Here is a 24,304-nt window from a genome sequence, read left to right on the forward strand (position 1 = left end):
ATCTTATAGGGAAGGCACAGGTGGGTGGGTAAGTGGGGAGAGATTAAACAAATTGTATGCAAAGTTGCATAGCCCATGGACACAGACAATAGTTTGGTGAACGCCTGGATGGGGGTGTGCAGGGTGGAGGAGGCCAATGGGGTTAAAAATGGACATCTGTAATATTTTCAACAATAAAGATAAAATTTTAAATGTACTTCTGATAACCTTAAAATAGTTGCTAATACTTTTGCATAATAATAATAGCCATCATGTTTTGAGTGCTCAATAATTAAATAATTTGTCAAATGCTTTATGTCCTTAATATATATGATTTAATGACTCTGAAAAAATCCTTTGAGGTAAGTACTATTATTATTTCCAAATGACATCTATGAAATGGAAATCATAGTGACCTTGCCAAAAAGTTTATGAGAAACATATCCAGAGAATTATAAAGAAATTTTAACATATGAAGTATGTGCAAATATAATACTCTGGCTAATGATCATCAGTGTACCAACAGGAAAACCAGAGTAAATGAAAAAAGGGTTGCAACATTATTGTTTTATTGTTGACCTATATTTACTGAATGTAGTTTTTGTTGTAAGAAAAAATTTAATTTTAAACTGATAAGAACAGATATTACACTTGATTTTAGCCAAAAGGCCGAGAAGTGATAAATTTAATAATAGTAAGTAATACATATTTTAAAACCTGTGGGATTATGCATCAGAATATTTCACATGGTTTTAAAAATCAATTCATATTGCTTTAGGTAGGACATAGAAAACATATTTATGAAGTATGAGTAAGAACAAGCCAGGATTCAATTAATGTGGGTCTTTTTTTCCCCTTTGCAGCAACAGTTCTGGGCCTATCAATAGCATGTTTGAAATTCACATTCTAGACCACCTTTTGGGTGCAATTTGATCACCCAGGAAGAATGGAACAAAGAATGATCTTGAAAGCTACATCCAAAGACCTAATTTCAAGAGTGCATTGTATGTCTTCCCATAAATGTGCTAAAAGTTTCTGCAGATATAAAAATGGCAGCAAAAGTGCTAGCCATATGCTTTCCCTTACCCAGAGAGTTACAAGAACAAATGGCCTAGATGACCTACACTGTTTTTCTCCTCAAAAAATATTCCACATTTTATGAAACTAGTATACTATAAAGAAGATCCACATAAGCTTGATAAAGTGATATGATTGGGGAGGTGCATGGATTACTGGTGTTACTGAAGACACAGATATAGCAAGTTGATCATTTCTAGTTTTACTGAAATATTGTCAGTTATTTCTAGGTGTGTGTTTGTTTTGTTTTTTGTTTGTTTGCTTTTGGTAGATTTGATATTTAGAGAGTTTCCTTTGTTATTCATCATTCACTAAGATATCATAGTTTGAGAGAGGTGTTTACCTTCCCACTTGACTATTGAGTAAACTGATGTGTTTGTTTTTGCATCTCATAATCCCTTGGATGAAATAATAACTAATAGGTAATTTTCTTAGAATCTTTTATTACACATCAGCAAGTATTTTGTTGTTGTTGTTTGTTTTCAATTTCCTCCTCTCTATTTGGCATTAGAAAAGGCTATTGAAAATAAGGGAGAAATGTTTTTGTTTCATATTTCCTTGAAATGTTCTTATGCTTAATATGTTTTATAATTAAATATTCAGTTTAGACCCTGAAAATGGTAACCCATTTTTGATTTGTTTAATAAATATGTGTTTCCACTTTTAGCAGTACTATGTAGGGAATTTAACTTTGTGTGAAAAAGACTGTGTGAATGAGGTTAAAACTCTTAGAGTTCACAATGGTAGACCCTGGAATTGTATAGCAATGTATATGAAACACTTGGATTAAAAGTAAATAGAGCCTTAATATCTGTAGGGCAGTACTGCAACACAGAATTCAAGTTCAAACAGCTGGGAAATCACGAGTGTACTGTTTACATTCATAATTCTGAGTCATTGAGTTGGCTTTTTTTATGGAAAGTAATTAAAACTCTTAAGATTTCAAGTCTATATTGCTTAGAACACTATGTGAATGAGGTTAAAACTCTTAAAGTTCACAATGGTAGACCCTGGAGATGTATAGGAATGTGTATGAAACGCTAAAAATACATGTAAGTAGAGACTTAATGTCTGTAGGACAGTACTGAAACACAGAAAATAAAAGTTCAAACAGCTGGGAAATTATGCGTGTACTGTTTACATTTATAATTCCAAGTCAGTGACTTGGTGTTTTAAAGGAAAGTGATTAAAACCCTCAAGAATTCAATTCTATAGAGCTTAGAACACTATGTGAATGAGGTTAAAACTCTTAGAGTTCACAATGGTAGACCCTGGAAATGTATAGGAATGTGTATGAAACGCTAAAAATACATGTAAATAGAGACTTAATGTCTGTAGGGCAGTACTGAAACACTGAGAATTCAAGTTCAAAAAACTGGGAAATTACTAGTGTACTGTTTACATTTATAATTCCAGTTCAATGAGTAGGCATTTTTTAAGGAAACTGATTAAAGCCCTTAAGAATTCACGTTTATGGAGCTCAGAACACTATCTAAATGTAGATATTCCTCTTAGAAATCACAGTGATAGACCCTGGAATTGTCTAGAAATATATATGAAACACTTGGATTACAAGTAAATAGAGCCTTAATATCTGTAGGTCAGTACTACAACACAGAATTCAAGTTCAAACAGCTGGGAAATTACGAGTGTACAGCTTACATTCATAATTCTGAGTAATGAGTTGGCGTTTTTTAAGGAAAGTGATTAAAACTCTTAAGATTTCAAGATAGCAGCACAATTTATAATAGCTAAGATTTGGAAACAGCCTAAGTGCCCATCAGCAGATGAGTGGATTAGGAAACCATGGTACATCTACACAATGGAATACTACGCTGTTGTAAAAAAAAACGGAAGTCTTACCATTTGCAATAGCATGGATGGAACTGGAGAGCATTATGCTAAGCAAAAGAAGCCAGTCAGAGAAGGATAAATATCACATGATCTCACTCATTTGTGGAATATAATGAACAACATAAACTGATGAACAATAATAGAACCAGAGGTATAGAATCATCGAACAGACTGTCCAACCTATGAGGGAAGGTGAGGAGTGAGGGGATAAGAGATCAACCAAAGGACTTGTATGCATGCATATGAGCATAACCAATGGACACAGACGGGGCGGGGGCGGTGTGGTGAGGGCATGTGCTGGGGGGTGAGTGCCGTTGGGGAGAGGTCAATGGGGGAAAAAGGAGACTTATGTAATACTTTAAACAATAAAGAATCTAAATTTAAAAAAAGAGTAAAGGCCGAAACCAGTTTGGCTCAGTGGATAGAGCGTTGGCCTGCGGACTGAAAGGTCCCAGGTTCGATTCCGGTCAAGGGCATGAACATGGGTTGCAGGCACATCCCCAGTGGGAGATGTGCAGGAGGCAGCTGATCGATGTTTCTCTCTCATCGATGTTTCTAACTCTCTATCTCTCTCCCTTCCACTCTGTGAAAAATCAATAAAATATATTTTTTAAAAAAAGAGTAAAGTTGGAAGGATCACAATACCAGATATCAAGTTATACTACAAAGCCACTGGACTCAAAAGAGCCTGGTACTGGCACAAGAACAGGCATATAGATCAATGGAAAAAACACACAAAACAAAACAGAGAGCCCAGAAATCAACCCAAGCCAATACACTCCATTAATATTTGAAAAAAGAGGCAAGAACATACAAGGGAGTCAGGACAGTCTCTTTAATAAATGGTGTTGAGAAAATTGGACAGATTTATACAAAAAATGAAACTAGACTACCAACTTATACCATAAATAAGAATAAACTGAAAATTGTTATAAAAGACTTAAATATAAATTGTGAAACCATAAAAATCTTAGAAGAAACCATAGGCAACAAATTCTGACATTTCTTGTAGCAATATGTTTGCTGCTACATCTCAAAAGAAACTAAGGAGAAAATAAGCAAATGGGATGACATTAAAATAAAAAGCATATGCACAGCAAAAGAAACGATCAACAAAACAAAAAGGGAGCCCACTGTATGGGAGAACATACTTGGCAATGATACATCTGATAAGGGGTTAATTTCCGAACTATATAATGAACTCATACAACTTAATAAAAGGGAGACAAATAATCCAATTTTTAAAATGGGCAAAGGACCTAAATACACACTTTCCAAAGTGGACATACAAATGGCCAAGAGAAATATGAAAAAATGCTCAAAGTCACTAACCATCAGAGAGATGCAAATTAAAACAACAATGAGTTATCATCTCATAACTGACAGAATGGCTACCATCAACAAATCAACAAATGACAAGTGCTGGAGAGGATGTGGAGAAAAGGGAACCCTAGTGCACTGTTGGTGGGAATGCAGACTGTTGCAGCCACTATGGAAAACAATATGGAGTTTCCTTAAAAAATTAAATATGGAAATTCCATTTGACCCAGTGACCCCACTTCTAGGAATATATCCTAAGAAACCTGAAACACCAATCAGAAAGAATATATGCAACCCTATGTTCACAGCAGCACAATTTGCAATAGCTAAGATCTGAAAACAGCCCAAGTGCCCATCAGTAGATGAGTGGATAAAAAAGCTGTGGTATATCTATACCATAGAATACTATGCAGCAGTAAAAAAGAAGGATATCTTATCATTTGAGACAGCATGGAGGGAATTGTAGAATATTATGCTAAACAAAATAAGCCCACCAGAGAAGATTAAGTATCACATGATCTCACTCATGTGATACTATAGAACAAAATAAACGGATGAACAAAATAGATCCAAAGACATAGAAGCATGGAACAGACTGTCAAATTTTAGAGGGAAGGCGGGGTGGGTGGATGGGAAGAAATTAACCAAATAACTTGTAACCCAGGGACACAAACAATAGTGTGGTGAAGGCCTGGGGCATGGAGTGTGTGTGGGCTAGAAGAGGTCAATGGGGGAAAAAAGAGGGGACATCTGTGATACATTCAACAATAAAGATAACTTAAAATTAATTATTAACTTCTTAGTTCAGTTCAAGATCCTCTACATTCAGAGCCCCACATACCTGCCATCATTATCACTTGCTTTCTTCTTTTGAAGCAAGGTTGATAGGCAATTTCTGAACCTTAAGCCTTGCCTTTTTCAACCATGCCATTGAGTATGCTTTTCCCTATAAATGCATTGTCTTCCATCCTAAGCCTTTTTCCATCCTGAAGTCTTCTCCCATGGCTCCACAATGGAAGTTATTTCCCTTTACTCTGAATTCCTATACCAAAAACCTTATGTATTTTAATCACTGTCCATTAAACTGCTAATTCCTTTGAGAGAAAAACTTTATTCATTATTGTGCCTAGCATGCATTCTTATGAAGGAGTGGGTAATCAATACATATTTGTCACTTGAGTTTTATGAAATTAACATGGGTTTTAAAAATAAAATTTTACAGTATAAACAAAAATTATATTCAGTCAATACAAACCAGTATGGTCATACTAAGTTGTAAAATATTTAAATACTTCCCTACCATTGCCCTTTGCCACCTGAATACTTCCCACTACCATTGGTGGCCAGGTCTCTCTTCCCCTGAAAGCATCTGGACTCCCACAATCTCCCAACTAAACACTTAATGTCTTACACAACTGGGAACACACAGGACACTGCTCCAACCATGTTGCCAGAGTCAACTGATGGAAATATCCATTCTGACTGATCTAGACCTGTGCAGTGTCACTGTTAAATCTTTTGATAATTACCCCTGATTATAAATAAAGTTTAATTATACAATTTGAAAACAGTGCTTCTCCTCATTGCAAAATCTTTTTAAAAGAGCAGATTCAGGAATAGACAAGGAAAATGATACTTTGTCAGTTCCTAAAGATTTAGGATGCATTCATTAGGACTCCGTCTTCATGTACACCAGAAGGTAGGCAGTTTCCCGCCTAGAAAGAAAAAAAAATGCAACATCATAGCAGAAATAAAACATTCATAGTTAACTGATACATTATTAATTCACAGTAGGAAAAAAGTCAACAAACTTTCCAGGTTGTTGGATAAAGTGTTCATCTATCCATCACCCCAGAGGAAAACAAAATGTGCGACCTAGGAAAATAAAAACTAACCTGCAGTTAGTTAACATCTAAATTAGGGGTTGACAAACTAGGAATCCATGAGTCAAATCCAATCCTGTATTTGCAAATAAATTTAACTGGAACACAGCTATGCTCATTCATTCATAAGTTATCTGTGGCTGCTTTTGACTACAAAGATAGAGTTGAATAGTTGCAATAGAAATTGGCCCACAAAGCCTAAAATATTTATTCTCTGGCCCTTTATAGAGAAAGTTTGCCAAACTGTTACTTAAATAATGGGGAAGTCGCTGGCAACCAGAAAGTGACAAAAAGTGAGCATTCAAAGGAGGTGGTTAGAAAGTAGAGAAAAGGAACATTGGAGAAGGATTTCAAACACAAATTCTAGCTCATTCATTATTTTTCAAATGATCCGGCCTACTTCTGTGGCTGAAATCATCTCAAATATCACCCTAACCCAGAAACTCAGCTGGGAAAACTTATAAAGTCTCTGATTTCATTTCACCCGGCTTTTTTTCTTTCCAGTTTCCTCTCTGTAGTTAATGATTTCTAAAAAATAGTTATTGATATTTACTAACACAAGCCACTGCACCAGACAAAGAAAGAGAAAATGAGTGATCGATCCTTGCCCCCAAAGAGTTTGTGGTCTAATGTGAAAGTTACATAAACAAAAATGACAAAAGAGTGTGACCCTTTCTATAAAAGAAGTATGCTCAAAACGCAGTGAAAGCACATGAGAAGCCCCTACAGATATACCTGGGTGAGTCAGTACAAGGCATTAAAAGAGTAGGAAAAGACAATGAGCAGAGGTACTGAAGTATGGATAGGACTTTGCCTTGATGATAAGTTAAGAGAGGGTAATACTGGCCAGAACTGCATGTGCAAAGTCATGGAGGATCTGATGTTTGGGGAGCAGCTTCCTCTTTAGTTATTGTTGGAGTCTAAATTGTGAGAAAATATGGTGCAATGGGATGGGTATTGAAAGATGAGGCTGGCCAGTTAGTCACTGAGGAGTTATGTAAATATAAGGGGCAGTTGAATCCATGAGAGTGTCACACAGCAATAAGAATCCTGTGTAAGCTCATTGGTTTCCATCACTAACACTTCTCTTACCAGCGGCAGTTATGATTTCCATAGGTACATTGGATATCTTCCCAGGATACCTGGAAGTATATAACATAGAAAGTGAAGCAACCAGCTGACATCTGTGAAGCATCCAGAGAGTACAGGGTGCTACATTCTGCCCTCCCTCACTCCTTCAGATAAACCTACCCCTAGGAACTCCCAAAACCCACAGCATCTAGTGATAAATGCCATGTAAATGAAGTTTCTTTCAGTACCCTTGTCCCTCTGTTTACACTTGGTTATGTTCAGCCCAGAGTTCTAACTTCGTATTTCTAACTTTTCTTGCTTTCCATAAATTTCCCACAGAGCTTGAAGGCACTGAGCTTAGAACATCAAAAATATAGACATTGAGCTAAGTGGACTCTTAGAGACCATTTGGACACTTCATGCAGAAAACAGCTTTCAAGCTCATAAAATGTCCCACACACAGAGAACAATAATGGGCTTGCTTGACCTTGAGGACCCATCTAGCCCTGGGCTCAGAATTTAGCAGAGGTAGCTAATCTAGGGCAAGAGGCAATTTAGATGATGTTCCTTACCCAACAAACACTGGAATCATTGAAACAGAACCATTTTCCATCTACAGAATTCCGGATATAGGCACAGTAATGACCAAAGTCAGGCAGCCCTACATGGGCAATCACAGCAAAGAGTTCATATAGTCCTTCAAGCTGAAAGAACACAAGGCATAAAATTATTCACCCATCATCCTTCTTTTTCTAACCCTACTTTAAAATAAGGAAACATTTCATTACTTGTTTATTCAGTGACTGCTCCATGCCAGGCCCTGGTACTTCAAGGGGACTAGAAAACATTCCTTGACTTCAATAATTTCACAGCTAAGTAAGCCAGAATTAGAATGTCATGTTTTATGCCAGATGTATTTACAGGTAAATTCTGGAAAACTCAACTTTTGCACAAAAAAAGGAAAAGGAACAACCAGCTGAGGAAAGGCTGAGGAGCTGGGGGAAAAGCTCTCCAGAGAAGACATGCTTGAAATGATCTTTTCCAGAATGAACAAGATTAGTAGACAAGTTATGGACAGGGGGTATACTCAAAATGGACCCAGAAACTGCAAAGGTTCTGCAGCATAACGTTGCAGAGCATATTGAGTAAAAGGAAGTCAGGGAGGGCACTGGGAAGTCCATAAGATTTGTGTTTGAGAAATACACTGAAATAATGTGGTTTGAAAAATGGATTGAGAGTTCATGTGAGAAGGAAACCAATGAGACACATTAGAGTACCATGATCGTGCAAGGGAGAAATGATAATAACCTGAATAATTAATATCAGTGTGAGCACTAAAATGATAATCATTATTGACATAATTATAGCTAACTTTTAGCATTCACTATGCATTTGGCCAAGTTTTTACATGCATTATTTCATTTAATATTCACACAAGCCTATAAATCCTACTTTACAGAGGTGAAATCTAAGCTCACGGGGGTAAAGTAATTTACCCAAAGTTCAAAAGAGGTAGGATTTCAACCCAGGCCAATCTGGTTTCAAAGCTCAAGCTTTTAAACCCTACACTATACTGAGGAAGTGAGAGTAAAGGTGGAGATGAGAAAACAGATTTGTGCAAAATTAAATGTACATTGTAACTGATTGGATGCAGAGATGGGGAGTAAGCCAAAGGCACTATAAAGATGAATCCCAGGTTGAGTGTCAACCTGTGAACCAGAAGGTCTCGGTTCGCTTCCTGGTCAAGGCATATGCCCGGTCTGCGGGCTCAATCCCCAGTTGTGGGCGGGCAGGAGGCAGCTGATCAATGATTCTCTCACATCATCAATGTTTCTATTTATCTCTCCCTCTCCCTCTCTCTCTCTAAAATCAGTAAAAAAATATTTTTTAAAAAAAGATGAATCCCAGATTTCAGGAAGATGCTGGTACCATAAAATTAAATATGGAACAGAACTGTTTGGGAATTAAGATAATGAATTTGGGGACTGTGTAACAACATTCACTAGGAGATGAGTATACTGGCTTGGAGGTCAAGAGAGACACCTGGACAGGAGATACATATTTACAAGTGTTCAGTTTGAGGTGATCATTGAAACTATGAGAATTAATATAATGATATATAAAAAATGGGAAGAAGAAAGAATAAAATTAAAACTAAATACCAACATGCCCAGCCTGTGTTGCTCAGTGGCTTGAGCATGGTCCCATGCACCAAGAGTTTGCTGGTTATGTTTCCAGTCAGGGCATATGCCAGGGATGCAAGCTTGATCCCCAGTAAGGGAGGTGCAGGAGGCAGCCAATCAATGTTTCTCTATTATCAATGTTCCTATCATCTCTCCCTCTCCCTTTCCCTCTCTCTAAAAAATCAATTAAAAATAAAAATAAATAAATTACAAAAAAGGATGGGCATGAAAGGATCCAGAAAAAGAGAAAACTAGGGTAGATAAATTTTGAAGAAAAATAGGATCATTAGCACAGAATATCACAGAAATATCATGTAAGACCAAGAAGTATCCATTAGATTCGGCATTAAGTGATTCTATTCACTCAAACTTAGAAAGTCAAGATAAATAATTCTCTATGAAAAGGGGACAGTGGTAGGAAAGATAGAATTTTGATTTATTATGAACAGGATCTCCATGTTAGTTAGGAATATTCTGTTTTCCCAACCAGTCAAATAATGTTCCTAACCTGAGACTTAGAAACAGGATCAATGAAGCAGGACAGGGGTGAGGATAGTGCAAATGATGCTAAGTCACCTAAAGAGGGGCTCAAATTATTCCCTATTTTTCATTTGGAGACTTTATGCTGGATTTTTAAAATGCAAGACAATTATCTAGATATGACTACTTAGTTTGCAAGAAATACAAGGATAGAGGAACATGTTAAATCTCACTAACCAGCCAATGTTAGATATCTATAAAAAAAAAAAAACTCAACCAAATGAATTGCAAGGTAAAGAAAATGAGAGAAAACATAAAATATGAAACTTAACCTAAAAGAAGAAAGGAAGGGAGAGAAAGAGGGAACAAACTTAAGCAAATGCACGTGCAGACCTTGTTTATATCTGGATTCAAACCAAACAAATTACAAGGCAGTCAGGGGAATCTGAATATTGTCTGGATATTAGATTATATTAAGGAATTATGAGGTAGAATTGGTTATGTTTAGAAAAAGCATGTTTATTCTTTAGAGAGACAGTGAAATACTAATGAAATGGTATAGTATCTGGGTTTTACTTAAAAATAATCCAGGAGACTGTCAAGGAAAGATGAGAATGAGGGTATAGATAAAGCAAGACTAGCCATGAGTTTTGGTAACTGTTTAAGCTGCTTGATGGACATGGGGATTCATTGCATAATTCATCACTACTTTAGAATATATTCAAAATTTTCCACAAATTTTTTTTGTGGTGGTTGTTGTTTGTGTGTGTGTATGTGTGTGTGTGTGGGGGGGGGGGTATGTGTGTGGTGTGGCAAGATTTATTCCAGTTGAAATAGAAGGCTGCCTGTGGGTTCCCAATGTCCCATTTCCCTCCGTCCCAAATTGGAAAAAATCCAATCTTGTCTTCATCAAGATCAAAACAAAGGCCAATGTCCAGAGTTTCTGTTTCATATTAAAGCTTAGTCCTTTTAGGCTCAGGAGGTCTGCCATGGGCCCTAGGCAGGGCTGCTAAACCTACATGGTTGCTATAGAGATAATACAGGAAAGAACGGATGAGTGCACATTATTGAGGGAGAGAGATAACTCTTTGTTCCCTGGGGTTATATTTTCTCAGGCTTGGGATGCACCAGGAGCTTTTTCAAAATAAACAACCAACTTCTCAAGCTTTCCCAAGCTTGCACTGGCCTGCCTCCTGACCAATACATTCCTTCTCCAGGTTAGATGGACAGGCCTCTATGGTCAAGCACCTCTCCTTGCATCATTTTGACTTCTAAGGCATGTGCTTACCTCCACCTTCATTATTCTATCCCTTTCCCCAGTGATCTTCAGGGGAACAAATCGGGGGTTCCCTGGGGAGTGTTGTTTTTAAGTAGAAAAAATTTTTAGATATACTTCATCAGGTAAACTGTGCAAGTAAAAATAAAGAAAACTAGGGAAAAAATGAGAATCCTATAAAGTGTATATGCCCTGAATTGATAAAGAAACTACATCATAATATAAGCTATTCTAACATATTACCAGATTACCAGGCCTCAATATTTAAAATAAGTAGAGCATGAATAGTAAACAGACCACTGGAACAAAACAGTTCAGAAATGGGTATATACAGCTAAAAGTAGAATGTGCTAAAGGTGTCATTTCAAACGTATAGAGAAAATATATTTATGTCACTTTTTTCTCATAATTTTTCAATAAGTTATTAGCTCAGGACAGTTGAATTCAACTTTACTTTGATTAAATTTGGTCCAATGTACTGGCCACTTCCTTATTACCCTCAAAGTGTACATAAGCTGCTTTAAGAAGAAAACTTGGTTGGTGTTATATTTAGAGCCCATTGTGTTTACCTATGTACATGTAAGTACTACACATCTTATTAAAAGGAAGGTCCTGAATTATGGGTTCTTTCCCTCAGATTCCTACACCCCATGCTATGAGCTATATGAGTACAAACCCAATATTTATAAATATAGTCTTTTGAATCTGTAAGAAAAGCAGCTATAAAGAGCAAATGAGGGTGGTGGTGATGGTGGTAGTGGCACGGTGATAACAATTCGCCATTGTTGTTAAAAACACACAGGTCTCAATCATTAAAATACTCTTTTTTAAAAATAAGTGTTTCTTGAATATATGAAAATGTTTCTATTAATTACACCTTGTTGTTGGTGAGTTTTCCTTCCTTTTTGTATACCAAACATGAAGAGCAGAAGACATAATTTCTGAGATGAAAGAATGACACAGATGAGACACCCCAAAATGTCATTTCTGAGTGTGTAACTTCAAGCAGCCTAGGGGAGATGGGCAAAATCAAAAGGACACAGTGTCTAATGAGATGGCAGTGGACAGGACGTGAGGAACATGTCACCTGGTACTCAGCATTGCAGAGGTCTTTATCAGTCAGAAGAAACTGATTTAAATCCAAGCTCTGGGGGAAATACAGTGAGTGGCAGATTTTTTCTGTCCGTGAATTCCTGATGGAAAACCGCATAAGGTGGATTGTCAAGGTCTGGGGCAAATGCGTCAGCTTCAAGACCTACAAAAGCAAAATCACTGTGGAGATGAAATCCTAAGGCACTTGAAATGGGTAAATTCAGAGAAATACCACAGCAAAAGGTATGTTAAAAGGGAAGCAGATACATATCCCATGGATAAAGACAACAGTGTGGTGAAGGCCAGGGATAGGGTGGTAGGGGCTGGGTGAAGGTGGGCAAAGGGAGAGGAAGGGAATGGGGACATCTGTAATAGTGTAAACAATTGAAAAAATAAATAAGTCAATAAATAAATAAAATCTCTTCTTTTTTATAAAATATTTTATTTTTTTATTTTTTCAAAATTAAATTTTTACTTATTTACTTTTAATTCTTTTTTTTCCTTTAATTTCTTTTTTTTTTATTTTTTGCTAAAAGTATTACAAAGGGTATTACATAAGTGTCCTTTTTTTCCCCCCCACCCTTGACAAACCCCTGCCCTCCCTTACCCCCCAGTGTCTTATGTCCATTAGTTATGCTTATATGGATGCATACAAGTCCTTCGGTTGATCTCTTACTCCCCTCCCTCCTGTCCCCCAACCCTCACTGGCCTTCCCACTGCAGTTTGACAATCAGTTTGAGGCAGCTCTGCCTCTGTATCTATTATTGTTGAAAAGTTAGTAATGGTCTTTATTATCCATGAATGAGGGAGATCATGTGGTATTTTTCCTTCATTGACTGGCTTATTTCACTTAGCATAATGCTCTCCAGCTCCATCCATGCTGTTGCAAATGGTAAGAGTTCCTTCTTTTTTACAGCAGCATAGTATTCCGTCGTGTAGATGTACCACAGTTTTCTAATCCATTCATCTACTGATGGGCACTTAGGCTGTTTCCAGATCTTAGCTATGGTGAATTGTGCTGCTATGAACATAGGGGTGCATATATCCTTTCTGATTAGTGTTTCTGGTTTCTTGGGATATATTCCTAGAAGTGGGATCACAGGGTCAAATGGGAGTTCCATTTCCAATTTTTTTAGGAAACTCCATACTGTCTTCCATAGTGGCTGCACCAGTCTGCATTCCCACCAGCAGTGCACAAGTGGTCCTTTTTCTCCACATCCTCTCCAGCACTTGTCGTTTGTTGATTTGTTGATGATGGCCATTCTGACAGGTGTGAGATGGTACCTCATTGTTGTTTTGATTTGCATCTCTCGGATGATTAGTGACTTTGAGCATGTTTTCATATGTCTCTTGGCTTTCTGAATGTCCTCTTTTGAAAGATGTCTATTTAGCTCCTTTGCCCATTTTTTGATTGGATTGTTTATCTTCTTTTTGTTAAGTTGTATAAGTTCCCTATAAATTTTGGAGATTAGGCCCTTATCAGATATGACGTTGGCAAATATGTTTTCCCACGCAGTGGATTTTCTTGTTGTTTTGTTGATGGTTTCTTTTGCTGTGCAGAAGCTTTTTATTTTGATGTAGTCCCATTTGTTCAGTTTCTCTTTAGTTTCAACTGCCCTAGGAGCTGTATCAGTGAAGAAATTGCTTTGGCATATGTCTGAGATTTTGTTGCCTTTGGATTCTTCTAGAATTTTTATGGTTTCCTGTCGTACATTTAAGTCCTTTATCCATTTTGAGTTTATTCTTGTGTATGGTGTAAGTTGGTGGTCTAGTTGCATTTTCTTGCATGTATCTGTCCAATTTTCCCAACACCATTTATTGAAGAGACTATCTTGACTCCATTGTATGTTCATGCCTCCTTTGTCAAAAATTAATTGAGCATATTGGTTCGGGCTAATTTCTGGACTCTCTATTCTATTCCACTGATCTATATGTCTGTTCTTATGCCAGTACCAGGCAGTTTTGAGAACAGTGGCTTTGTAATACAGCTTGATATCTGGTATTGAGATCCCATCTACTTTGTTCTTTCTCAGGATCGCTGCAGCTATTCTAGGTCTTTTTTTATTCCAGATGAATTTTTGGAGAGTTCGTTCTAGATCTTTGAAGAAGGCCATTGGTATTTTAATGGGAAGTGCGTTGAATTTATAGATTGCTTTGGGTAGTATGGACATTTTAATGATGTTGATTCTACCAATCCAAGAACATGGTATGTTCTTCCATCTCTTTATGTCTTCCTCTATCTCTTTTTTCAACGTCCTGTAGTTTTCTGAGTAGAGGTCTTTTACCTCTTTAGTTAAGTTTATTCCTAGGTATCTTAATTTTTTTGGTGCGATGGTAAATGGGATTGTTTTTATAATCTCTCTTTCTGAAAGTTCACTATTGGTGTATAGAAATGCCTCGGATTTCTTGGGGTTAATTTTGTATCCTGCTACATTGCCAAATTCATGTATTAAGTCTAGTAGTTTTTTGATGGAGTCTCTAGGGTTTTGTATGTATAATATCATGTCATCTGCAAATAAGGACAGTTTTACTTCCTCTTTTCCAATTTGGATGCCTTTTATTTCTTCTTCTTGTCTAATTGCAATGGCTAATACTTCCAGGACTATGTTGAACAGGAGTGGTGAGAGTGGGCATCCCTGTCTTGTTCCTGTTCTTAGGGGAAATGGTGTTAGTTTTTGTCCATTGAGTATGATGTTGGCTGTGGGCCTGTCATATATGGCTTTTATTATGTTGAGGTATGATCCTTCTATTCCCACCTTTCTGAGAGTTTTTATCAAAAATGGGTGTTGGATTTTATTGAATGCTTTTTCTGCATCAATTGATATGACCATGTGGTTTTTTTCTTTCAATTTGTTTATGTGATGTATCACGTTTATTGATTTACGGATGTTGTACCATCCTTGCATCCCTGGGATAAATCCTACTTGGTCATGGTGTATGATCCTTCTGATGTACTGCTGGATCCAATTTGCTAAGATTTTGTTGAGGATTTTGGCATCTATGTTCATGAGGGATATTGGCCTGTAATTCTCTTTCATTGTGTTGTCTTTACCTGGTTTTGGTATTAGGGTGATGCTAGCTTCATAGAATGTGCTTGGAAGTGTTCCTTCCTCTTGAACTTTTTGTAGTAATCTGAGGAGGATAGGTTTTAGTTCTTCCTTGAAAGTTTGATAAAACTCCCCTGAGAAGCCGTCTGGTCCTGGGCTTTTGTTTGATGGAAGCTTTTTGATGACTGCTTCAATTTCTTCCATAGTTATTGGCCTATTGAGATTTTTAGATTCTTCCTGATTGAGTTTTGGAATGTTGTATTTTTCTAGGAATTTGTCCATTTCCTCCAGGTTGTCTAGTTTGTTGGAGTAGAGCTGTCCGTAGTATTGTTTAACAATCATTTGTATTTCTGTGGGGTCTGTTGTTATTTCGCCTCTATCGTTTCTGATTTGGTTTATTTGGGACCTCTCTCTTTGCTTCTTGGTGAGCCTGGCTAGGGGTTTGTCAATCTTGTTTATCCTTTCAAAGAACCAGCTCTTGGTTTCATTGATTTTCTGTATTGTTTTTTTGGTCTCTATTTCATTGATTTCTGCTCTAATCTTTATTATCTCCTTCTTTCTGCTCACTCTGAGGTTTTCTTGTTGCTCTCTTTCTAATTCTTTGAGTTGTAGAGTTAGATGATTAACTACCATTTTTTCTTGTTTTTTGAGATAGGCCTGTAGAACTATAAACTTCCCTCTCAGGACTGCTTTCATTGTGTCCCATAGGTTTTGGATTGTTGTGTTTTCATTGTCATTAGTGTCCAGGATGTTTTTAATTTCTTCTTTGATGTCATTGGTAACCCAATCAATATTTAATAACATGCTATTCAGCTTCCAAGTGTTTGAGTATTTTGGGTTGTTTTTATTGTAGTTTATTTCTAACATTATGCCATCGTGGTCTGAGAAGATGCTTCTTATGATTTCAATCTTCATGAATTTGTGGAGACTTTGCTTGTGACCCAATATGTGGTCTATTTTTGAATATGTCCCATGAGCACTTGAGAGGAATGTATATTCCATGGCTTTGGGGTGGAGTGTTCTGAAGATGTCAATTAAGTCCATCTGATCTAGTGAGTCATTTAGGATTGCTGTTTCTTTGCTGATTGTTTGTCTAGAGGATTTATCCAGTGATGTCAGTGGTGTATTAAAGTCCCCTACTATGATTGTATTGTTGTCGATCTCTCCCCTGATATCTTCCAGAAGTTTTCTTATGTATGTGGGTGCTCCTGCATTGGGTGCATATATGTTTATCAGGGTTATATCCTCTTGTTGTATTGATCCTTTTAATATCATGAAGTGGCCTTCCTTATCTTTTGTTATGGCCTTCACTTTGAGATGTATTTTGTCCGATATAAGTATTGCTACCCCAGCTTTCTTTTCCTTTCCATTTGCCTGAAAGATATTCTTCCATCCCTTCACTTTCAGTCTGTGTGAGTCCCTTCTAATGAGGTGGGTCTCTTGTAGACAGCAGATGTATGGGTCATGTTTTTTTATCCATTCAGCCACTCAATGTCTTTTGGTTGGAGCATTTAGTCCATTTACATTTAAAGTTATTATTGAAAGGTATATGTTTGTAGCCATTTCTTTTTGTGTGTGTGGCTGTTTTCTTTCTGAGCTTTTTATTTCTTCTTTTTACACCAGTCCCTTTAGCATTTCTTGCATGGCTGGCTTGGTGGTGATAAACTCCCTTAGCCTTTTTTTGTCTGTGAAGCTTCTTATTTCCCCTTCAATTTTGAATGACAGCCTTGCTGGATAGAGTATTCTTGGATTCAGTCCTTTGCTTTGCATCACTTTGTAGATTTCCGTCCATTCTTTTCTGGCCTGATGTGTTTCTGTTGAGAAATCATTTGATAATCTAATGGGAGATCCCTTGGCTGTAACTTTCCGTCTCTCTCTTGCAGCCTGTAAGATTCTCTCTTTGTCTTGAACATTTGCCATGGTAATTATGATGTGTCTTGGTGTGGGTCTTTTCGGATTCACCTTGTTTGGGACTCTCTGGGCTTGTGTGACTTTTTTCTTCCCCACCTCAGGGAAGTTTTCTGATATTATTTCTTCGAATAGGTTTTCTAATCCATGTTCATCTTTCTGTTGTTCTGGCACCCCTATTATTCGTATGTTGTTTCGTTTCATGTTGTCCCAAAGCTCCCTTAGGCTCTCCTCCTGTCTTTTAATTTTTTTCTCCATTTGCAGTACAGTTTGAGTGTGTTTTGCTTCCTTGTCTTCTAATTCACTAATTCGGTCCTCCGCTTCTCCCAGTCTACTGTTGATACTTTCAATGGTGTTTTTTATTGCAGCTATGTCGCTCTTCATTTCTTCTTGGGACTTACTTAAGTTGTTGATTTTTTCATCTGTTTCTTCTAGCTTCTTGCATAAGTAGTTGATTTTTTCATCTGTTTCTTCTTGCTTCTTGCACATTTGGTGCATGTACTCTATGACCCTTATTCTGAATTCTTTTTCCGTCATGTTGCATATCTCTGTCTCACTTAGCTGCTTTTCTGGTGAGTCCTCCTTCTCTTTCCTTTGGGGGTTTCTTTGTCTACCCATGTTTGATCTCACTGACATATCTAGTTGTTGAGTCGTTCAGTGGCTGCTCCCTGGGTGGCAGTGGCTCCTCGGGCTGTGGTTGCTCCTTGGGCGGTTGTGTTAGCAGCGGCTCCTCCGTTGATAGCAGGGCCTCCTGTGGGTGCTGTTCACAGCTGTGGTGGCTCTTCTGGTTGGTGGAGGGAGGCTTCACACACAGCAACTGTTCCCCAGACAGAGCGTGTGGTGATCAGGAGGCCACTGTTGCTTGAATCTGCTTTCCGTGGAAGGAAGCAGGTCTCCTCTGAGTTCATGTAGTCGCGCTGCTAGAGAGCCGTTGCCTCCGGGTTAGTAGCCGATCTCTGGATGTGGATAACAGCTGCTCAAGATGGCGCGGTCTCGCCTCCTTTTCTACTTTTAATTCTTTAGAATTACATATGCTTCCTTTTTCCCCCATTGTCCTCTCCCAGTGCCCCCCCCCCCGGCCCCAGCCCCAGCCCAGGCCTTCACCCACTATTGTCTGTGTCCATTGGTTATGCTTATATGCATACAAGTTCTTTGATTGATGTCTTACCACTCTCCCCCTCACCCACCCTCCCCTGCCTTCCCTCTGAGGTTTGACGGTCTGTTTGATGCTTCTATGTCTCTGGATATATTTTTGTTCATCACTTTATGTTGTTCATTATATTCCACAAATGAGTGAGATCATGTGATACTTATCTTTCTCTGACTGGCTTATTTTGCTTAGCATAATGCTCTCCAGATCCATCATGCTGTGGCAAATGGTAAGAGTTCTTGCTTTTTTACAACAGCATCGTCTTTCATTATGTAGATGTACCACAGTTTTCTAACCCACTCATCTGCTGATGGGTCCTTCGGCTGTTTCCAACTCATAGCTTCTTCTTCCATTCCCTTAAACATTGTGCTGCTATGAACATAGGGGTGCATATATTCTTTCTTATAGGTGTTTCTGATTTCTTGGGATATATTCCTAGAAATGTGATTACTGGGCCAAAAAGGAGTTCCATTTTTAATTTTTGAGGAAACTCTATACTATTTTCCACAGCTGCTGCACCAGTCTGCATTCCCAAGAGCAGTGTATGAGGGTTCCCTTTTCTCCACATCCTTGCCAGCACTTGTCATTTGTTGATTTGTTGATGATAGCCATTCTGACATGTGTGAGATGGTACCTGATTGTTGTTTTGATTTGCATCTCTTGAATGATCAGTGACTTTGAGCATTTTTTCATATGTCTCTTGGCCTTCTGTATGTCCACTTTCAAAAAGTGCCTATTTAGGTTCTTTGCCCATTTTTTATTGGATTGTTTATTTTCCTTTTGTTAAGTTGTATAAGTTCCCTAAAAATTTTAGAGATTAACCCTTATCAGATGTAACATTGGCAAATATGTTCTCTCATGCAGTGGGCTCTCTTGTTATTTTGTTGATAGTTTCTTTTGCTGTGCAGAAGCTTTTTATTTTGATGTCGTCCCATATTGCTATGAGATATGTCTGATATTTTGCTGCCTATGGATTCCTCTTCTTCCATTCCCTTAAACATACATTTGAGAGACTGCTTTCTCTGCTATGAGTGTTGTTAAATAAACGTAGAAACAATTTAGATATACTACATTATCTCCTGCTACTGGCATTATCACCAATCCAACCTAGATAATTTAACAAGCAAAAAGTACATTCATCATGTTTAAAACTTTAAATATTGATAAACTTAAAATACTAAATATTGTTATAGCATTTAACATGAGAATTTCCCAATTTATTACCAACATTTTTAAAGTTGTTGAGTGTGAAATGATAAAAAATTAAGTGTATTAGCAATCCTCTATTAATTATCTAAATGTACTTTCAGTGAACACAGTGCAGTTTCTGAAGTGTTATCTTTTATTCTAATTGTTTTCTGAAATGTCTGTTTAAACTACTAAAATACATGAGCTTGTAAAAGAAAAAAAGAGGGGGAGCAGAATGATACAATACACAGTGGAGGTCCTATTGGCTATCTGTTGAGTTCTCGTGCAGAAGGCCTGAGCAGCCCAGATTCTGTACAGGCCCTGGAATCCAGGGCAACAATAGAATCTGCTCTATGGAGTTAGTCTAGTCTTGAGGAAAAAACTCTGCCCCTGCTCTAAGACCTTCTCTTCTTATCCTTAAAGGCTCTGTCCCTCCCAGTGATGTGATCTGAGGAGCCCTAGAATCTAGGGGCCCAATTAGGAATCCCTCCCTCAGTCCCCATGAGGTGCCTTGGTAACTCTGTGAAGTCTTTTGGGAAACCCTCCTGGGGCAACCTGGACTGGGGAAGAATCTGGTTTCATGGAGTGAGTACCTGTTTCCCATGGGTCTTCTTCCCACAGTTCTCACAGAAACATTTGTCCTTGTTTGACAACTCTCTGGGCTGAAAGAAGCAGTGAAGGGCATCCTCCTGTCCCAGGAGAAAAAAAAATAAAACAGGGTTGGTATTTCCCATCTAGAATACATCCCCTCACCCTGCAGATGGGGATTTAAGCTTTTATTTTAGTTATCTCTATGTCCCCCTTAATGTCTGGCCCAGAGGTCAGGATCTCAAAAAGTACCTACTGATCAGAAAGAAAAAAACAGGAGGGGGCACTTGAAAGTGGAAATAGGAGGGGAAATTATTTTTTTGTCAAATCAAAGGAGAACTTAGGCAGAGCCATGCAAAGAAAACAGAAATGACTTTTTAAAAGTCAAGGGTGAGCTAAAAAGCCCAATTAGTAAACTGAAGAAGCAAGAAGGTGAAGGCAAAAAACAAACAAACACACACACACACACACACACACACACACACACGGGTGAGCAAAAGTAGGTTTACAGTTGTGAGTACACGAAACACAGAGTTTATTCTTGTAATATTATTTATTCTTGTATTATATATTTTTCCATACAAACAACTATAAACCTACTTTTGCACACACACACATACACACACACACAGACATACACAACAGTATGATGATAGTCAAAGGGAAAGGGGTGAGGGTAGGTGGAGGTGGGCAAAGGGGGGAGAATGGGGATGGAAAGAGACTTTGCTTGGGGTGATGGATGCACGATGCAGTGTGCAGATGATGTTTTATTGAGTTGTATATCTGTATGGTTCTTTGAACCAATGTCACCCCAATAAATTCAATTTTAAAAAAAGAATCAAGAGGCATTGGCAACACTGGGTTACATGGGAACAGGAAATTCACCAAGAGAAATCCCTTACCACTGTTTTCAGGGGCTTTGAGTCCATATCAAAAAGAGAAAGTGGGAGGGTCAGCATGCTACTGTTTCTGCTACTCTCTATGGTACATTCAAGGCAAATAAAGGACTCCTTCATCCGGATTGTATACAGGGCCTGCAGTCTCTCTACCTATAAGACAGAGGAGGGGAGAGATAAGAAGGACACAGCCATAAATGGACGAGGTCAGGATAATTTCCAGAAGTGGGAGCCACGAGATAGAAGCTCCAGAAATGGCAGCCACTAATGCTCTTGGCTCTACTAAAAAAGGTACAAAATACTAACATTAATAATATTATGGAATTGTGATAAGCATTTTATAGAATTTTCTCTTTTACTAGTAATACCCTCTATATATTGCATTAACAATTGCTTAATGAGTTAAATGAGCAGCATCTTAAACTTTTTAGTTCTCTATTTCTAGAATCTTACCAAGTCCACATCAGTGATTTGGCCCTTAATTAGGTTCCAGATTGTGAAGTAGAGTTGAGCAGCATCATGCTGGACAAACACTGGCAAAGAGACAAGTAACAGCCCAATTAGTGAGGTCACCAAGAGTACTTTTCATGCCCTTCTGCCCTAGCTACCTAGATGCACATGAGCACTCACCACTTTGCATTTTCCTAGTCTTTGTCTCATCTTAAGGCTGTTTCCACTACATGTTAGGAGTTAGAAATGGGGGAAAAAAAGGTTGGTACTGATTTTGCGAGTTCCTCTTAAAAATTAAAATCCAAGTTTTCTGTCCTCTGATTTTCCACCCATACCTATTGGACTCTACTCAGGGACACAGCTAGATAAAACCAACAGTCAACAGTGGATTCTTTCCTATGTCTACCAGGTATGCCAAACCAATACTCTAATTAGATTCCTATGGCCACCCATTTTTCTGTGTCTTTATGTACTTATTTTTAATTATTTATTGTTGAAAGTTTTACATATGTCTCCTTTTTCTCCATTGGCTTCTCTCTGGCCACCCTCACCCCCTAGCACATGCCCTCACCCCCCTAGTGTCTGTGTTTATTGGTCATGCTCATATGCATGGATACAAGTCATTTGGTTGATCTCCTACCCCCTCCCCGCCACCGTCCCCTGCCTTCCCTCTGAAGTTTGTTGGTCTGTTCGATGCTTCTATGTCTCTGGATATATTTTTGTTCATCACTTTATGTTGTTCATTATATTTCACAAATGAGTGAGATCATGTGATATTTCTCTTTCTCTGACTGGCTTATTTCGCTTACAGGGGTGGGCAAACTTTTTGACTCGAGGGCCACAATGGGTTTTTAAACTGGACCTAAGGGCCGGAACAAAAGCATGGATGGAGTGTTTGTGTAAACTAATATAAATTCAAAGTAAAGATCATTACATAAAAGGGTACGGTCTTTTTTTTTTTTTTAGTTTTATTCATTTCAAATGGGCCGGATCCGGCCCGCGGGCCGTAGTTTGCCCACGGCTGGCTTAGCATATTGCTCTCCATGTACATCCATGCTGTTGCAAATGGTAAGAGTTCTTGTTTTTTTATAGCAGCGTAGTATTCCATTGTGTAGATGCACCACAGTTTTTTAATCGACTCATCTACTGATGGGCACTTAGGCTGTTTCCAAATCTTAGCTATTGTAAATTGTGTTGCTATTAACATAGAGGTACATATATTCTTTCATAATGGTGTTTCTGATTTCTTGGGATATACTCCTAGAAGTGCAATTACTGGGCCAAATAGGAGTTCCATTTTTAATTTTTGAGGAAACTCCGTATGTTTCCCACAGAGGCTGCACCAGTCTGCATTCCGACCAATAGTGTATGAGGGTTCCTTTTTCTCCACATCCTTGCCAGCACTTGCCATTTATTGATTTGTTGATGATAGCCTTTCTGACAGGTGTAAGGTAGTACCCGATTGTTGTTTTGATTTGCATCTCTCAAATGATCAGTGACTTTGAGCATTTTTTCATATGTCTCTTGGCCTTCTGTATGTCCACTTTGGAAAAGTGACTATTTAGGTTCTTTGCCCATTTTTTCATTGGATTGTTTATCTTCCTTTTGTTAAGTTGTGTGAGTTCCCTATAAATGTTGGAGATTAAACCTTTATCAGAGATAACATTGGCAAATGTGTTCTTCCATGCATTGGACTCTCTTGTTATTTTGTTGATGGTTTCTTTTGCTGTGCAGAAGCTTTTTATTTTGATGTAGTTCTATTTGTTTATTTTCTCCTTAGTTTCCATTGTCATAGGAGATTTATCAGTAAAGATACTGCTATGACATATGTCTGATATTTTGCTGCCTATGGATTCTTCTAAGATTTTTATGGCTTCCCATTTTATGTTTAAACTAGTGGCCCAGTGCACAAAATCGTGTATGGGGGGGAGGGGATTCCCTCAGCCCAGCCTACACTCTCTCCAATCAGGGACCCCTTGGGGGATGTCCGACTGCTGGTTTAGGCATGATCCCACAGGCCTAAATTGGCGGTCAGACATCCCCCTCGCAATCTGGGACTGCTGGCTTCTAACTGCTCACCTGCCTGCCTGCCTGATCGCCCTGAATTGCCTTTGCCTGCCTGCCTGATTGCCCCTAACCCTCTGCCTGCCTGCCTGCCTGATTGCCCCTAACCTCTCTGCCTGCCTGCCTGATCACCCCTAGCTGCCTCTGCCTTCTTGCCTGATCTCCCCTAACTGCCCTCCCCTGCTGGCCTGATCTCGCCCCCAATTCATGAATGGGGCTAGGGGGTTCCCTCAGCCCACCCTGCACCCTCTCCAATCGGGGACCCCTTGGGGGATGTCCAACCGCCGATTTAGGCCCGTGTGGGATTGGGACTAAACCAGTGGTCAGCCATCCCTCTCACAATCTGGGACTGCTGTCTTCTAACCGCTCACCTGCCTACCTGCCTACCTGCCTGATCACCCTGAACTGCCTTTGCCGGCCTGCATGATTGCCCCTAACCCCATTGCCTGCTTGCCTGATTGCCCCTAACCTCTCTGCCTGCCTGCCTTGTCGCCCCTAACTGCCTCTGCCTGCCTGCCTGATCACCCCTAACTGCCTCTGCCAGTCTGCCTGATCGCCCCTAACTACCCTCCCCTGCCGGCTTTATCTCGCCCCCAACAGCCCTCCCCTGCCGGCCTGATCTTGCCCCCAACAGCCCTCCCCTGCCGGCTTGATTTTGCCCCCAACAGCCCTCCCCTGCCAGCCTGATCTTGCCCCCAACTGCCCTCCCCTGCCGGCCTGATCTTGCCCCCAACAGCCCTCCTCTGCCAGCCTGATTTTGCCCCCAACTGCCCTCCCCTGCCACACTGACTGCCCCCA

General features: G+C 38.9%; 2 protein-coding genes and 1 pseudogene across 2 annotated transcripts in view; 1 reads left to right on the top strand and 2 right to left on the bottom strand.

Annotated features, from left to right (window-relative positions):
• SOHLH2 (spermatogenesis and oogenesis specific basic helix-loop-helix 2) overlaps positions 1 to 866 on the top strand; it is a 140,911-nt gene extending 140,045 nt beyond the window's left edge. Inside the window, exon 11 of the mRNA XM_070408739.1 lies at positions 843 to 866. Within this exon, the coding sequence (XP_070264840.1) occupies positions 843 to 866 (24 nt within the window). The remainder of the gene's footprint in view (positions 1 to 842) is intronic.
• Positions 549 to 660, bottom strand: LOC139007966 (U2 spliceosomal RNA; annotated as a pseudogene).
• A 4,459-nt stretch (positions 867 to 5,325) lies between the features above and the next one.
• The window catches only part of USP18 (ubiquitin specific peptidase 18), a 77,372-nt gene continuing 58,393 nt past the window's right edge, over positions 5,326 to 24,304 (bottom strand). The window contains exons 5-11 of the mRNA XM_070407513.1: positions 21,446 to 21,525; positions 20,999 to 21,145; positions 20,102 to 20,197; positions 12,211 to 12,378; positions 7,757 to 7,888; positions 7,206 to 7,255; positions 5,326 to 5,945 (exon numbers count right to left, since the gene is read on the bottom strand). Coding sequence (XP_070263614.1) covers positions 5,900 to 5,945; positions 7,206 to 7,255; positions 7,757 to 7,888; positions 12,211 to 12,378; positions 20,102 to 20,197; positions 20,999 to 21,145; positions 21,446 to 21,525 — 719 coding nt within the window. The 3' untranslated portion in view covers positions 5,326 to 5,899. The remainder of the gene's footprint in view (positions 5,946 to 7,205; positions 7,256 to 7,756; positions 7,889 to 12,210; positions 12,379 to 20,101; positions 20,198 to 20,998; positions 21,146 to 21,445; positions 21,526 to 24,304) is intronic.

This window comes from Myotis yumanensis, unplaced genomic scaffold, assembly GCF_028538775.1.
Source record: "Myotis yumanensis isolate MYYU_CA2020_CCGP unplaced genomic scaffold, mMyoYum1.0.hap1 SCAF_3, whole genome shotgun sequence".
Taxonomy (NCBI): domain Eukaryota; kingdom Metazoa; phylum Chordata; class Mammalia; order Chiroptera; family Vespertilionidae; genus Myotis; species Myotis yumanensis.